The sequence below is a fragment of the Amphiprion ocellaris genome, chromosome 8 (genome assembly GCF_022539595.1).
Source record: "Amphiprion ocellaris isolate individual 3 ecotype Okinawa chromosome 8, ASM2253959v1, whole genome shotgun sequence".
In the NCBI taxonomy this organism is placed as follows: domain Eukaryota; kingdom Metazoa; phylum Chordata; class Actinopteri; family Pomacentridae; genus Amphiprion; species Amphiprion ocellaris.
Window position 1 is genome coordinate 15894696 of NC_072773.1, and position 14875 is coordinate 15909570.

The 14875-nt window shown below is 40.6% G+C and overlaps 1 protein-coding gene across 1 annotated transcript in view; it reads right to left on the reverse strand.

Annotated features, from left to right (window-relative positions):
* oprl1 (opiate receptor-like 1) overlaps window positions 1–14641 on the reverse strand; it is a 106779-nt gene extending 92138 nt beyond the window's left edge. Inside the window, exons 1-2 of the mRNA XM_023283104.3 lie at window positions 14045–14641; window positions 5320–5546 (exon numbers count right to left, since the gene is read on the reverse strand). Of these exons, the coding sequence (XP_023138872.1) occupies window positions 5320–5519 (200 nt within the window). The 5' untranslated portion in view covers window positions 5520–5546; window positions 14045–14641. The remainder of the gene's footprint in view (window positions 1–5319; window positions 5547–14044) is intronic.
* Window positions 14642–14875: the final 234 nt, after the last annotated feature.

Sequence of the window (14875 nt, forward strand, 5' to 3'; positions counted from 1 at the left end):
ATATATATATATATATATATATATATATATATATATATATATATATATATATATATATATATGTATATATATATAAAGTGACCAGTGACTGTACATCTTTGTAAAAGGACCTAAATAAAGTGGCATCTATATAAAAGAGCAAATTAATGTAACAATTATCTCTTTAATCCATCCATCCATAAGCAATATGCACTTATCCTTTAAGAGCATGGCATGGTGCTGGAGTTGATCCTAGCTAACACTGGGTAAGAGGCAGGGTACAGTCACACAGTCCACAATGGGAGGACATGAAAGGGCAGACAACCATTCACACACACTCCAACCTGCTGAGACCAACTGACCTAAGCTGCATGTCTCTGGATTGTTAAAGTTCTGAACAAGAAGGCAGTATTCAGGGTGTATGATTCTGTTGAATAAATCTCTTGTGGAGTTCAGGTATTATACATAAATTAATGTCTCCTACAGTAACTTGTCATATTGTTCTTTGACTACTTGAACTGTCACATGAAACTCCTGAGGAACTTGGATATTTCATGAATGTAAAGCTGAGATGATTAAGTAAAAACATCCAGGAAGATCATTGAAATTCACCCCAGTCTTAGAGGTTAATGAGGGCAGATGTTTGCACTGTTCCTCCTCATCCAGTCATGCCAAGTGATGGGGTCAGGCATCATGTCTAGAAACAGAGGCTGACATTTTTGATGAGGGCAAGTTGTCGAAGGCGGCCATCTTAACAGAGGGCACCTGACGAGAGCTCGCGTGGCTGAGTACACAAGTGAAGTAACTGTAGCGGAGATTCAGTTTGAGCGCGTGAGTCTGAAGAGTGTGTGTTTGTGTTTTCTGTGTGACTAAGCGTGGGTGGGAAAGGAATAATTGCCAGCATGTGTCCGTGTGCGCACGAGTGTGTGTGTGGGTATGACTCATATTTCTATCTTCAGAACATCATGCAGATGTCACAGTGAGAGCAAGGATGGTAATTATCAACAAAAGAGGTAGTAGAGGCAACATGGAGACAACACTGTAACACACACGCTAAAATTCCCAAACAATAATAATTTCCCCTACACTTCAGTTCCCCAGAAGAGAGCTGCACACTATTGGGAAAAAAAAATATTTGAGATATTTGTTTTGCTGCTATATATAGTCCTACAACCCTACAGAGACTATATATATATATATATATATATATATATATATATATATATATATATATATATATATATATATATATATATATATATATATATATATATATATATATATATATATATATATATAAACTACTGGATATTTGCACAAGATGACTTGAATCACTATATTTGGAAAGAACCATCCATCCATACATTATCTATACACCACTTAATCATCGTTAGGGTCCCAGCTGACTTAGTGCAAAGGCAAAGGACACCCTGGACAGATCACCAGCCTGTAAGAGGGCTTCATATAGAGACAAACAAGCACTCTAACATTCACACCTACAGACAGTTTAGAGTTACCAATTAACCTCAGTGTGTTTTTGGACTGTAGGAGGAAGCTGCAGTTCCCGCAGAAAACCCACGCATGCACAAGGAGAACATGCAAACTCCATGGAGAAAGATCCTGGAATGGCAGGGATGCAAACCAGGGATCTTCTAGCTGCAAGGCCAAAGTGCTAACTACCAAGCCACTGTGCAGCCCTGGAAAGAATCAATGATTCTTAAATTATTGAAATGATTCTGAAGGATAGTTCATATGTTTCTAAACTAGAACTAGAACTTTTTCTTTAAAAAGCCTATTTTTCAGTGAAGCTATTTTTTGACTACAAATCGGTATCCATTATATGGTGTAACACTGGGAAAGGTCAAAATAGTGTTTAGCTTTGGCTGGCATTCAGATTTGGCTTTGCACTTGTCATTCAAAACCCTGCGGTGCCAATTTAAATGGTCAAACTAATTAGTCATGTTGCCTTGTGTGGAGGCAACAACTGCAAAACGCTGCAGACAAAATGACAGTTTTTCTCAGTATCATACTTTAAGTAGCTGAAATATTTCCTTGTATCTGAAGTTGTATTAAATCTGAGAGACTCTTAGATAACTAGTGGGAAATCTGAACTGTACAAGTTTTATTTTTGTATCAAGCAACAAACAAAGTTCACACCACAGTTCTTTCAACATGACTGTTGCAAATGTGAACATTGCAGTGGTTGATGCTCGAAGCACATGTTGTGTAGCCGTGCTGCTGACCAGCTTTAACATGGGCTCCCACTTTATTTCATGAAGGTTTCAAAGTAGAAAAAAAGGAGAACTTGTAGTTTTGTGACAGTTCATAGGACTGAGTATAAATGCTAACCATAGCATGTGTAAAGGGAAATTGTCACTTTGTAAGGCAGCTCACTTACTTTACTTACTTGATTTGAGATTCCCAATTAATTTTTTTCAAATGGTTCATGCCAAGTTACATATCATGTAAAGAAAGGCCGAAGAACGGGATTAACATCACAATGTTATTTGCTGGTTGCTCTGTATATGGGAATCTGTAACTTGTACTTCGTATCAGAGGAAAAATAAACTGTACTGACAGTATCAGACTTAGACATGCAAACATTTTAGGCTCCATTTGTTTCCCCCCATAAAACTCCCACTGGTAGTCACCAGCCATCTTTCAAAACTTCAAAAGGTCCTGAGTAACATTTTGAACAGGTGTCACAGAAAAAAAAAAGAAGAAATAATGGGGCAATAAATGCTGAATGCAAATGTATCCACAGACAGCATGAGTAATCACTGATTTAATTCAGTACAGGATACCGAATCATGTGACCTAAATATGTAGCCAGCGACTCGGACTATCAAATATGATGGGACTCGGAAACAGTCCCACAGTTTAATCAATTGTTCCTTGTATGATTTCCGATGAATAAGTCCTGATAAGTCCGCAGCGTTTGATTTGTAGTAGGATTGCAATCATGTGATCGTCAGCAGGCAGCTGATGTAGCGTTCATTTGTAGTCATAATTACAGTGACGCTGTGCCCTATCTCACAAATGGATCCACGCTGTAAGCCTCACTCCCAAAGTCTAATCAGTTGGTCCTTGTGTCATTTCTGACCTTCCCTGAAAATTTCCTCCAAATCTGTTAGTCCGTGTCTGAGTAATGTTGCTAACAGACGGACAGACAGATGGACAAACGTACGCCGATTGTCACACAACTCAGGAGTAAATAAAAAAAAAAAATTATTCCAAGAAAAAAGCCATGTTTATTCTTCCAGCAGAGTCTCACAAAATTAGGAGAACGTGTGACATAGAGCACTGAAGCTGTTCTGGAGTCTGGCAGTAGACCTAAGCCTTACTACCACCATTTCTACATATATTAAGGCAAAATTATGTCATTACATAACCTGTTCTGTCTTATATTGGTGGACAGATTGGAAAAGAAATTGACATTTCAAAATTCCCCACTAGGACCTCCCAGTATAAAAACCAAAGCAAAAGCAAAGGCACAGCTGTCAACCATATGTTACATCACCTGTCTGAAATGACATCAGTCTCAAGCAAACAACTATGATGCCTTACTACAGGGCAAAACTCCAGCAAAGTATGGCAAAAACAACAAGGTCTCACACACACACACACAGGCACACACTCCCCGAGCTCAACATCACATACATGAGTAAACAGCTGGTGCTCTCAGGGCAAATGCACTAACTGAAGCAACATGAATCCACCTACGCTCTGTTCAGTCAAATCCATGGGAGAATAATGTGCACACATACACACATGCACGCGAACACACACGGTGGCACCCATGACCCATACATGACCAGACAGTTGCCTATCAGGCATTCCATGGGAATATCTGCACAACCAGACACACTCACACACACTAACACGTGCTGAGGGGGGTTTACGTGTTTTGAAAGATCCCCTTTTATGTTAGAAGAAAAACTGCTCAAAAAGAACTTGATCTTTCAAGCTGCAACTACTGATGATTGAAATTTTTGAATAACCACTTGAATTACCAGAATGAAAACATCCATCCATTATCTATACACCACTGTATCATCATTAGAGTTCCTGTCTGTCCCAGCTGACTTATGGTGAAGACAGAGGACACCTTGAACAGGTCACCAGTCTATCACAGACTACATATACAGACAAACAATCACACTCACATTCTCACCTACGGACATTTTGGAATTACCAATTAACCTCAGCATGTTTTTGGACTATGGGAGGAAGATGGAGAGAACCCAAGCATGCCCAGGGAGAACATACAAAGTTCAAGCAGAAAGATCCTGGAAAGGCGAGAATGCATACCGGGGATCTTCTAGCTGCAAGGCGAAAATGCTAACTGCCAAGCCACTGTGCAGCCCAGCAGGAAAACAAACATCACAACAAATTTAAATGACACCAAGGAGCCTTCAAAAACACAATAAATCTCCATATCCCCATCATCTGGTCACAGTGAGATCTGAAAAACGGAAGTAAAAAAATTACGCTTGCTTCTGCCTAGTCAACACTGTAAATTAGACAGGGAACAACTTTACTCAGTCCTATAAATCCTCAGCTGCAACTCCACCAAATCTGATGCAACGGAAAAGAAGCACAATGCTACATCCATTCATAACAGCAGTGTGAAGCGTCCTCTTCAGTGAAAGTGTCACGCTCAGACACCTTCTTAAAAGGCGACTGATTGGGTTTAACAACGGATAAAATCTAGTCCCGGTGCAAATGGCTTTTTTTCAATTCAACTGTTCAGTCAGATTGTTTCATAAATATACACTTTAGAAGTATGTTGATGTAAATTTATTCAATAATCCTCACAAAAAAAAAAGAAAAACGCATTGATTGGAAAAAAATATCAACATTTGTGTAGCTGCAAAGTGTTTTTTCAGCTTAGAATGAAGCCCTTAGGAGGGTTCCAGTCCCTGGAATTGGAATGCACTGGTCCATCAAAGGTGTCCAGAGTACAAAGATATTCTGAGAAAAGTGGCAAATCTTTGTGACTCTACTCAATAAATGATGCAGATGACTATCAGAATTGACACTGAATAATTTTCTTTCAGTCACTGTATTGATTTTTGGACTAATAATACAGTGCTGGTATTGACATTTCTTTCTAAGCAATGATTGGACCTGTGACCGACTGACTCGCTAATTTGCTTAGACTGAATTATTTATAGATTTATGTCATAAATCTTATCAGTTTGGATTGTTATGTCATCATTCTCAACTATAAAGCCAGCTATTGTCATTTGTACAAAATTACGTGAGCACGTTGAGCTATTTTAAAAACAGTTTTAAGCCCGTGTTCTGCGTTAATAAAGAAACTCGTATTATTTTTACCTTATGATGACATACATGACCAGGAAGTTTCCCACCAGGCCGATGACACAGACGATCATGTAGACGACCACAATGGTGACCTTCACCCCGGTCGGCAGTAAGGCGTCGGTGTCGTTGTAGGCGCTGCTGAAGTTGTTCTGGAAAAGCGAGTCATTGTAGAGCTGCAGCTCCGCCAGCAGGAACTCGTCCGGGAAGTCCATGTCTGATCAGGGAAGTTTTACACCCACCTGAAAGAAGACAGAAAGCTTTTGCTGACTTTCAGTTTAATTTCTGAAGTTACATACAGATAAACTCCGTTGTGGCTTCACCAACAAAGCACACTTCCACCCACACTGGACCACAATCCATCAGTGATTATAAGTGACATCAGAGGATTTCACATTTTAACCAGAGAGTGCAGCTAAACACTGCTTTGGTTACTCCCTAAATATGTGATGTGCAATGGCCATTTTGTATTAAAAAATAAGTTTCCTGAAAGCAATGACGATGTGTGATACTTTTCCTTTTAAAGTCTTCTGCATGCCTCTCAACACCAGCTCCTCAAACACATGCGTGGACCTAAAATGTGTAATTAAGTTGCAGCTGACACATGGACTCTCAAAATGTGAAACACTGTAGTCAGCTGTCCTACCACCTGTGCAATTAATGACTGGCTCAATGATCAAAAATTACTACCCTTAAACCAACTGCAGGTGTTTCTCAAATTAACCTTCAGAACCCCAGAACCTACCTGCGGGTTTGAAAGAAGTGTTATCTTTAAAATAATACCTCAAAAACCATTTAGTAGTAAAAAACAAATAGGCTCATCAGATTTTCAACAGTCCTTAAAATAATCATGAGTGATGCACAAATCTGGCAAGGATATTACTCACATGTAAGCTGTTGATCATGACATTTCATCATAACCAAATTATTCAGTTTAAACAATTTCAAAAAATGAAGCAATTGCCACAACATTCACACAACTAAGTCCCCATTAGCTGTAGCCAACAGTCACACGAGCAAAACTCTGAGACTTTATCCTGAACTGGGCTAAACCGCAAGCTGTGCTAGCAAATGTAAAATAACGGATCATTTTTTGATTCTTCTCTTATGATGTATGACATTATACATTTTTCATATTGCATATAGGACATTTTAGTCCTATATGCATGAGTTCTCTCTACTTCTAGCCATGTTTGTACTTTTCCCATAGAGGTGCAGGACTTTATACTGCAGCAAAAAGTGATCTCACAGTGATTAAAAACACGATGGGAGGATGAAAAAAGATATTCCCAGAAACTGCTTGGAGTTTAGCGGGTAAACAATATAAGCCTTTCACTAGCAAACATCAAGCTTCAAAAGTCAACTTGATGCCACCAAAATCTGAGAAAGGATGAAAGGAAGGAAGAAACCAGCTTGAGTCAGGGTGTGAGGAACAGAAGATGCAAAGACAAAGGGGGAAAAAGGGGAGAAAAGAGTGAGTAGATGGGGAGGAGGTAAAAACATTGTGATGAAGGAAGCTGAAGAGGAGCAAAAACAAAAGAAGAGCAATTGACAGCATGAAAATTTCTATTAATGCACTGCCATGAGGGATACATCAATGCCAAGAGATGTGTGAGAGAGAGATTAGGAGAAAGAACCAGGAAGACAGGGGACGAGATGACATCAATATTTATGGATGGTAATGCAGTGAAAGGAGAGAGAAACTGTGGTTGAATATTTGGCTATCACAGTAATTCTACAGCAGAACACAAAGCAGACATCGATTTGTTCATACATTTAAGGAAAACAAGCTTTGTTTGTGATGGTCTGGACCTTAAACTCAGGGATCAGATAAGACACGGAGTAAAAGTCCAAAATCCAAGTTTAAATAAACAAGACATGAGCTAAATACAGGAAGGAGTCAGTGAAGCAGCCAGTCCAGACAAGGAGCAGGTAAAAAGGTAAAACTCAGCAACAGTTCACGTATCCAAAAATATATCAAGAGTTACTGATTATCAGGCAAAAACAGAAACCAGAACAGGCACAAGGAATCACAAAAATATCACAAGGAATTGCTGGAGCGCTCTGCTGCAGGATGCATAACGACAGTCTAACAATGGAGAGAAGATCTGCTAGGTGAATGCATAATGAGTAATTGAACATGAAACTGAAAACCACACACACACACACACACACACACACACACACACACACACACACACACACACACACACAAATACACAAGAGATGGCAGTAAAACTAATCAAGGACCATGAAAGCAACACTCAGCAAAAAACAGAACATAATCACTGAGAATCTTTTTCTTCTTCTTACAAGTAGGACACCAGTGATAAATGCTGGTTTTAAAAAGGAAACAACCTGTATTTTCCCGTTAAACTTAGAGCTGGGCGATTTAACTGTAAAACTTAGCATTATAGAAAGTTTCAATTTAGTATAAATGATCCATTCCAACTTTGTGTTGGCCCATCTATCCACCCAGACATCCTCCATAAGCAGAGTTCATAGTTCTACAGAAACCTCACACTCCTTTGCCCTCCAACGTTGCTAGAAGGTGCTGATGAAAGCTTCTCTTTAATTTTAATGTTTGGTGAAGAGGCAACTAAGCCTGAACAAGAAGCTCTCAGGTCTCACTTCTATTCGTGGTAGTGGACAGATATTGGGGTAAAAATGAAATAAGGAGCCAGTTTAGGCGATTTAGCCAACTGAGGACATCTCCTGTGGAGGTATTCTGGGACCATCTAACAGAGAGGACGCCCCAGGGCTGAGAGGATTACATATTCCAACTGACCTGGGTACACCCAGGATCCCTAAGGGAGAGCTGAGCTATAAGGATGGATCCCTTGGCTGCCTGCTTTAAATGCTGCCTGATGGAGTCGGACCTGGAGAAGTGAGAGGAAATAAAGAAACTAAAGGATATACACTACCATTCCAAGGTTTGTTGTCACCCAGACAATTTCATGTTTTCCAGAAAACTCACACTTTTATTCATGTGCTAACACAATTGCACAAGGGTTTTCTAGTCATCAATTAGCCTTTCAACACCATTAGCTAACACAATGTAGCATTAGAACACAGGAATGATGGTTGCTGGAAATGTTCCTCTGTACCTCGATGTAGATATTCCATTAAAAATCAGCTGTTTCCAGCTAGAATAGTCATTTACCACATTAACAATGTCTAGACTGTATTTCTGATTAATTTAATGTTATCTTCATTGAAAAAAAATGCTTTTCTTTCAAAAATAAGGACATTTCTAAGTGACCCCAAACTTAGTGTATGTAGGATTTATTCCAAATGAACTACAGTGCCAGTGTTTATCATAATACAAGAACATGCTCATGAATGTGTTTTACAGTGAAGGTCCATTTCCCTGATGCTGTACAAACAAAAGGCATATTGGGCACTAGCTACTGGGATACCTCTGTTCCACTGCAACAGCCCTTCATGCAAGCTGCAGCAGCAATACATCAAGATGATGCGATGAACCCAGCGCCCTCCCTCTCTCGCTGCGTAATCATGAATATTCATCAAATCAAAACAGCAAAGTAACTCTGCTGTGTTGCCGAATTTCCCCAGGGTTACTGCCAGGCTTAATATACATGCTTTATATATGCTCTCATATCTCACTTTCTTCTCTCGTTCCTTCCTCAAGTTTTTCTCCATCACTCTCTTTTCCTCCCCTCCCCACTCCTGACACCCAAACTCTTCATTCTGACACAGTCTGTTATGTTCTCCAGGTTCAATCTCGGCTCCAGCAGCAGTGTGTGTGCTGCTGTGTGTGTGTTTTGGCTGCCTAAGGTTTGATGAATACGCCTTTAAAGTTAGAGCCTTAAGTGTGTCCATGTAAGGCTGCAGTGGCACTCTGGGTGGGCTGCTGTGTACCACTTTCAGTATGTGTGAGAGGACAAAGAAGCACTAATGACACTGATGTTTTTATTACTGCTGCAAGCAGCAGGACAAAGCGCATGTAGGAAAGTAGCTAACTAGCAACTACTTTTTACACTTCCAGTCTTCCAGTCATATGTCCTAAGTGTAGCAAGTTATTGCCTCTAGTGTCATGTAAGTAATTATCTGTCCATCAAAATGCTTCAGGTAGATTTTTATGAGAAGTTTGCAAAATAACAATGGGATCCATGCACAACTCTGCAAACTACAGCAAGAATATGACGTATTAACCCAGCAGCGGTAACTCCCATCCATTGTGGCATTTAATTACTGTTGTGTATTTGCGCTGTTAGACGATAATTTGTTTTCTCTGATTAATGCACGTCAAGTGGTGTTTCTATCATCCATGGTGGTGACAGAAAGAAGACGAGGAGCAACAAGTGTGGACAACTGGAGTCAAACTGCGGACACTGAAGTCAACTATCGCTGCTCTTTCTTTAAATTTGGGGTATTTCTGCTGACTCTGTTGTCCTGAAAAGCATCCAGGAAGGCAAGGTGACCACATGAGTTATAAGTGAAAGCTATTCAGGCTGCAGAATGAATAAACTCACTGAGAATGTTATTAGGAACGCCATACGTGTTGCCAAATTCAACACAGTTGTAAACAGTACGTGCTTGAGTTACTGCAGCCTTTCTGTCAACTTTTAACCAGTCTGGCTATCCTCCTCTGACAGCTCCCATTAACAAGGCTTTACTGTCTTCACAAACTTATGTTCTTACATAACTATACTGTGATCTTGTGCACAATTTGAAAGAAACTATTCGATCTGAAACTGATTTATTTTCACACCTGTGCTGTTGTGGTCAAGACTTCCACCTTAAAAGAACCGCAAAGCCTGCATAAGGAGGTAAGTGGGGAGTGTTCAATCAGGAGACCAGGGTTTGTGTCCTGTGCAGAACAGAATTCTAAAATTTAACCTTAACTTGCTGACTGTTAGGTTTAGGCAAAGTAATATGCTTTGGTTGACATTTTCTTAACTACTTAGAAGCTTTTTTAAGTTTAGGCACCACCACTATATAGTTGATTTTAAGAAAATATGCTAGTTCAGGATAAAATACAACAAATTTCACTTCATGTATAAAACTTCTCCATTTTCTTGCTTACCAGAGTGATGATTCCTGGGACCATCAAACATCTGACTGGTTCTGTGAAACCCCTGGGTGTCATGTGTAACTGTACTTTAGTTTAATTTGTCATTGCACTATTGCTGGGTAGTTCAATAGTCCTATAAAAATATGTGATCGTTGGAATAGTGGCTCAGCAGTTAAGGCACTGGGTTAATGATCAGAAGGTCATGGGTTCAACCTTTAGCACTGTTGGGCCCTTTACCACATCTTCCTCCGTGGGGCTCAACTAAATATTCTCTACTGCTGCAGTTTTTCAACAAGATGTTTGCCTTGTAACATGTGCTTAAAGGGTATATCTTAACCCAAACCCTGATGTAGTAATTTTAGTGCCTAAACGTAACCACACTGCAAGTTAATATAAAAAGAAAAAAAAAAAAGAGAAGCATGAAAGCAAAGTGCACTCTCCTCAGTGAAAAAATAATCCCAGCCTCTTCAGTGAAATCTCTACGACTTACACCATCATCTCTCAAGCCTCTTCATGAGTCTACGATGTACAAAGGTATCCCTGAAGCACCAGAGGGTTTGGGGAAAATGGCAGCGCTCGATGCCCTGTGAATATGAACAGGTTTGTGTCAGCCCATCTCACACCAACCGCAATGCCACAGTCATGTCAATGAGATCCTGTTTTTGTTTTTTCTCAGTGATGTTTGAACTCTAATAAACACCCCTGGCCTGCATGATTTTATGCATTGCACTGTTGCCTCATGATTGGCTGACTGGATCACTGAATGAACTGATAACTGGATGTTCCTAGTGAAGCACTGGTGGATGTATATGTAACTATTGCATTATTTCACGATTAATTTTTACAATTTTAAATGCTGGTAAAACAGCAGCTGTATGAAACACACGCTTTGAAGCTACATTAACGTCTACTATCATTGGTCTACTATCAGTTGCATTGTGGGTAATAAAGGTGCCAAGTTGTGACAAGAAAGAGCTGACAAGTGGAATAATTGGACTTAAAAAAAGACTACATCTCTGGTTCTCTTGCATAATTTGGATCATTTGTTTTTACTTTCTATTGCAAGTAACAAGTCGTTGGAGTACCCTGCATTTTTTCTTTTGTGCAATAATTGCAGCGTTTGCAATAAAATGTATTAAAGTTAAGGCAATCTATCAGGAATAACAACCTGCTGGACAAAATCACATACATTCCAGGCAAAATCTGACCTGACATTTTTTTTTCTGTGTTTTGTTGTTGTTTTTCATTCATTTGAATGGCTGAGGAAGCTCTGTGTCTTTCAAGCAGGGCTACAGTTGTTCCAAATATTGTAATTCATCCTGATTACTCATTATTAATCACCCATAATGATTACAATGGTTACTACAATGTTAGAAAAAACAAAACAGTGAATGTCTTTTGGATATCCTTAGAGGAAAACTAAACGGTTGTTAAAAGTGGACAAGCAAGGTTTAAATACTGTGAACTAAATGAGAGATCAGCAAGCTGCAGAGCAATTGTTTGTGCTAGATACCCACAGGCTCAGATCCTCCTCAGCGGAAACAGAGAATACAAACAGTTGTTAATAAATCCATGCAGTTCAGGCAAACTGGAGGAAGATGTAGTCCTGCTTATTTTCAACCGTTCAGCTTGTTCACGGTTGTCCAAATGCTTACTATTACATAAAAAGACATGATCCTGGTTTCTACTTTTGTTTTTTCTCTCTACAGTGTAAAGAATAAGCTGGAGTCACTTCTTCACCAGTTATACAGCCAATATCCTGCACTACTTTTGTGTCCGCTGCAACAATCACCTGTTGATGACTGAGGATTGATGCTGACACTGTAATGATTATCACCAGAGTAAATGCTTGCTTCAGACCCCTGGTTGCAAAAACAATGCAACCCTTTACTAAACTTCCATTCGCTTATCGGTTTTGAAAATAAAAATCTGTACCATTGGACAAATTTGGCAAAGACAATGATGTTGCTTTAAATTGAGGGGGGAAAAATAACCGAAGGACAAGGAAAACAGCTGTGAGATCCAAAATGCTGTGGGACAGACAAGCCACTAAAGTCACCTTTGTTTCCCACACAACTAAAATGCACAAAAAATATTTCCACAACTCAGAGAGAGACCAGAGAACACACTGACACTGAGAGGCTGGATATACAGCAATTCCTGCTCCTAAATTAACCATCACTTCCCTTTAAATGTTTATGACTGCAGGTTGGCACCAGCTTCTACTGAAGACACACATGCAACCGGGAGATAAATATACAGCACTGCACTGTGTTTTATGTGGATTTTTACACCAGTACAGTTCAGTGAAGAGCTGATGAGTTTGCTGACTTCTCTAATGCTGCAATTTTCTCCTTGCATTCTGTTATTTTCTCTCTACACATGTCAGCTGCAGGACTGGTTTTGAGCTGCACATCAGCAACAGGTCTGCCTCATGGGTCATTACAACAAACTCTGAAACTACGTCTGGTTTTCTCCTTGGAATTGCATGGCAGTGATGTCCTGTATATTTATTGCTTTTAATCATAAGCCACAGTGGAAAACTGTTTCTGGAATATATACTGTATGCTACTATGATGTTACCTCTTCCTTATAGCACATCAGCTGACTGCTCTGTTGTTGGGTCTGTGTGAAATAAACCTTTTGTATGGGATCAGTGACAAGCCAGTGCTGAACATTTTGCCACACTGGTAATGCATCTTGCTATACCTGCTTTATATCTTCAGTAAGCACCAACAGACCATTCTGCATGGCTGCATTTATTTGCATTGTGACAAGAATACTGGGCTCGCTGAACTGTCTTCTATTTTTTATTCATTGAAAGCTCAACTTAACTTTTAATGCAACACTGGCAATAAGGTGTTTGAAATAATTTAAAGCTGGGACAGCTACAGGTTACTGAGCAAACATAGCCTGCTGATTTAAAAAAAAAAAAAGTCATCACAGAAAGCACAGCAAGTAAGCACACTTCGACTTGTGCTTAAATGTTTATCTAACTTTTCATGCAGTTACTTGCTTGGTTAAAAAGAGACTCAGTCACTGAAACTGGGACTTTCAGTAGGCTGCCAGTGATTTTTTTTTCGTTTAGGAAGAAAAGGTCTATTAAATTTCTCCCTATAAGTGCAATAGCATGATGATACTGTACAGCTAAGTGTGAAAAACAGCTCTGCTCAGAGCTCGTAACTCCAGCCCTTCTATTGTTTTGTGGCCAGTTCTGTCACATCACACTTGCACTTCCCTGCTCCAAAGTACTGTGTGTCAGTAGTAACACAATCACAGTTCGCTACACAAGTAAAAACACCCCATCAGACAGCACTTAAAGCAGTGATGCACTTCAGTCTGAGAGTAAAAACGCACCAAACTTCCACCTTTCTTTGCAACGCAACTGGTCATAGAAATGCAGCACGGGGGTGAAGCATGTGTTCACCGACCGTCCCGCAAACACACACCAGAAATGCGACAACACTTCACACGAAACGCGCCAGACACACGTCTCCATCGGTCTCTATACGGTGCGTTATGGCAACCCTTCGGGTGAAGCGGCTCAGAATAAAAACTGACAAAGCGCAGACAGACGGACGGACGGACGGACGCGGGCGCGTTTCCTCCCGCTGCGCGCAGGACGCAGGACACGGGACACATGAGAGGACACACGCTGGGGATGGAGTTGCTTCGCTGCAGTGGCTCTGTGCGTTATCCTACCTTCAGTCAGTGCCAACGGCTCCGGAGATCCCCGCAGACCGCCCCGAGGACACCGCTGCTGGAAGTTGTTGTGTTTCTCTCTGCGCTACTGTCTTGGATGTTGCGCTCTCTCTCTCTCTCTCTCTCGGCTTGTTATCTTCAAATTCAGTTTCCTCCGGTTGTCATCACCAACTAGTGGGAAAATCCGAAACCTCCTGTCAGGCCGTCCAGATTTTTTTTAATAGTTTTTTTTTTCTTTCTCCTGGATGACGAGCGGAGAGAAAAACAGCTTCACCTCCAGTCAGCATCAGCTGGCAGAAAGACAGAGAGAGAGTGGGTGAGAGAGGGAGGAAGAGGGAGAGGAGGGGTCTGCTGGGATGAAGATGCAGCCAGGCTCTGCGCTTTCTCTCTCTTTCTCGGACGGATCGATGAGGGTTTTGCTCGACACCCCTTCCCTTTCTCTCTCCTCTCCATCCCCGCACTAGTAACCCATCTTGTATGCGCATTTGAATCATCTGTGCGTGTGTGTGCATCTTGAGAGTCTCCACGTTGTGTGTGCGTGTGTGTGCGTGTGTGTGTGTGTGTGTGTACAGCACCTGTAACGGTATGGCTGTGCGTACACACTGCGAGCTGTCCGTGTTTGGACTGTTCGATCCAGGAGGGATGATGAAGCAGAATCTGCAGTGATTCCATCTGGAGAGGAAACACGTGAATTCATGATCAGAGTGGCACAACCTGCGATTGTAATCACATTACTTTCCCCACTAACAGGGCAAGGTTACACAGGCTTTCTGTCCAATGAAATTTTCCCGCACTCGGGCCAAAGAGGAGTGATGTCATGATTCTGATGTG